This window comes from Galeopterus variegatus, unplaced genomic scaffold, assembly GCF_000696425.1.
Source record: "Galeopterus variegatus unplaced genomic scaffold, G_variegatus-3.0.2 Scaffold2869, whole genome shotgun sequence".
NCBI classification, from domain to species: domain Eukaryota; kingdom Metazoa; phylum Chordata; class Mammalia; order Dermoptera; family Cynocephalidae; genus Galeopterus; species Galeopterus variegatus.
Window position 1 is genome coordinate 160849 of NW_007728980.1, and position 1787 is coordinate 162635.

The window sequence follows — 1787 nt, forward strand, 5'->3', positions numbered from 1 at the left end:
ATATAGGCTGTAAGTTATTGTGAAAAATGCTTTGACAGGTGGTGCAGTTGGGTAGAAAAGGATATAAGAAGCAAGTTTGTGCCGACCGTGTGCATGCACCAACCTCGACTTCCCTCCTTTATTCTCCTGGCTAGTGTTCTGCTCTTTTATTGCTTTGCTGGAATGTCTCCTTTATCTTTCCTAATGAAACTGGTCAAAGATTCCTTCACTCCATGGATTCCCTACTCCCATAACATGCTTGATCAATTCCTAGATGATGATTTAAAAAGTCAGTAATTCTTCAATTAGCAATCAGTGTTAGATTTCTTCTCAAGACAGGTGGAAAATCACAAAGAACAAAAAGCATGGTGATAAAGTAACATGATGGATTTTTTATGCTATAAATATTCTTTTTCTATCCCATAACATTATCCATATGCCCACTTGACATTAATTTATTTTCTCCCCATTTCTCAGCTGTTAAAATCCATTTCCCCATGCTCATTATCATGGGGGAAAAACACTTTCTCTGTGCCAAGCACTATTTTATGCAAGTTATATGAATGCTCTCTAACCTTACCTGCCTCATAGAATTATTTAGATAATTATTCCCACTTTACTAATGAGAAAGCTGAAGGCTGCCCAAGGTCACCCAACTAGTAAATAACAAGCCAGGATTTATACTGAGATGGGCTTGAATATAAAGGACCACACTTTTCCTTGTGTGGGAACATAGCTTTGGGTTCATTAGTAATTAATATTAAAACTAATTTGTTTTGAATACTAATAAATGACATGTAATCATACAAAATCTTTCCGATGGTTGAGCAAGAACTAGATTTATTTTAACTAGTCTTAAAATGAATCCTGGTCATCTTAAAACTCTTAGGGTACCACGAAAGTATCTTAGAGCAGTTCTTATCTGTTCAGTAGGAAATAAGACATTTGGAGTTCTGTTCATCATTTGCCATCTTGTATTAAGGGCTGCAAATTCTTTGTGCTTTTTCTGTAACTTGCCATTATCTTTGTTGTTACAGTACTGGATACCAGTTTATTTACTATTCACCTGAAAACACAGCCAAAGCAAAAGAAGTTCTCAGCAACATCAATCAACTACAACCTCTTATAGCAATCCATGCAGACCTACTGCTTAATTCTGCAAGCCAGCGTTCTCCAGAAAGCTTGAAGAATTCTTTAAAGATGCTTTCAGAAAAAGTAAGATCCAAATCATCACTACAGTTGGGGAAAATGAAATGCTCAAATTCCCATTGGTGTTGCTTTCTGCATATATTGCCTTTCATAGAATCTGGAAATGAAAAATAGACTAGGTTAAAAAGTAAGCTTCAAAGTATTGCCACAGGATCAAAATGAATTGGCCTCATTCTCTTTTCAAATCTTACTGAACATTCGTTTTTTTCTCCTAGTAGGAGTTGAAACCTGATATTGGTTGGTGTGTATTTTCTCTTTTCCTTGGCATCTTTCATTTTCTTTGGTTTATGGTCTTATTAAATGAATTAAATAAGATTTTGAAAATTACTTTATTTCCCTCTGATGATCACCTAATTTTTATGCATATAAAGCTATACATTTAAATAGAAATCTTACTTCATTTCTAAGCGTTACTTCATTTCAAAGCAGAACTTTGATGTGGATTCATATCAGTGGCATGGGGTAATTCCTCTAGTTCAATTCGCTTTCTACAACTTTATCTACCAGGAAAGGTTCTAAAAATTTTTGAAAATATTAGTTATTGTTTTAAATATAGTAGAACCTAAACCTTAGTTTATCTAAAGGGTTCTTGCTCCTGT

At 34.4% G+C, this 1787-nt stretch overlaps 1 protein-coding gene across 1 annotated transcript in view; it reads left to right on the plus strand.

Moving 5' to 3' along the window:
* The window catches only part of INPP4B (inositol polyphosphate-4-phosphatase, type II, 105kDa), a 303350-nt gene that overhangs the window by 145297 nt on the left and 156266 nt on the right, over positions 1-1787 (plus strand). The window contains exon 10 of the mRNA XM_008583251.1: positions 1017-1194. Coding sequence (XP_008581473.1) covers positions 1017-1194 — 178 coding nt within the window. The remainder of the gene's footprint in view (positions 1-1016; positions 1195-1787) is intronic.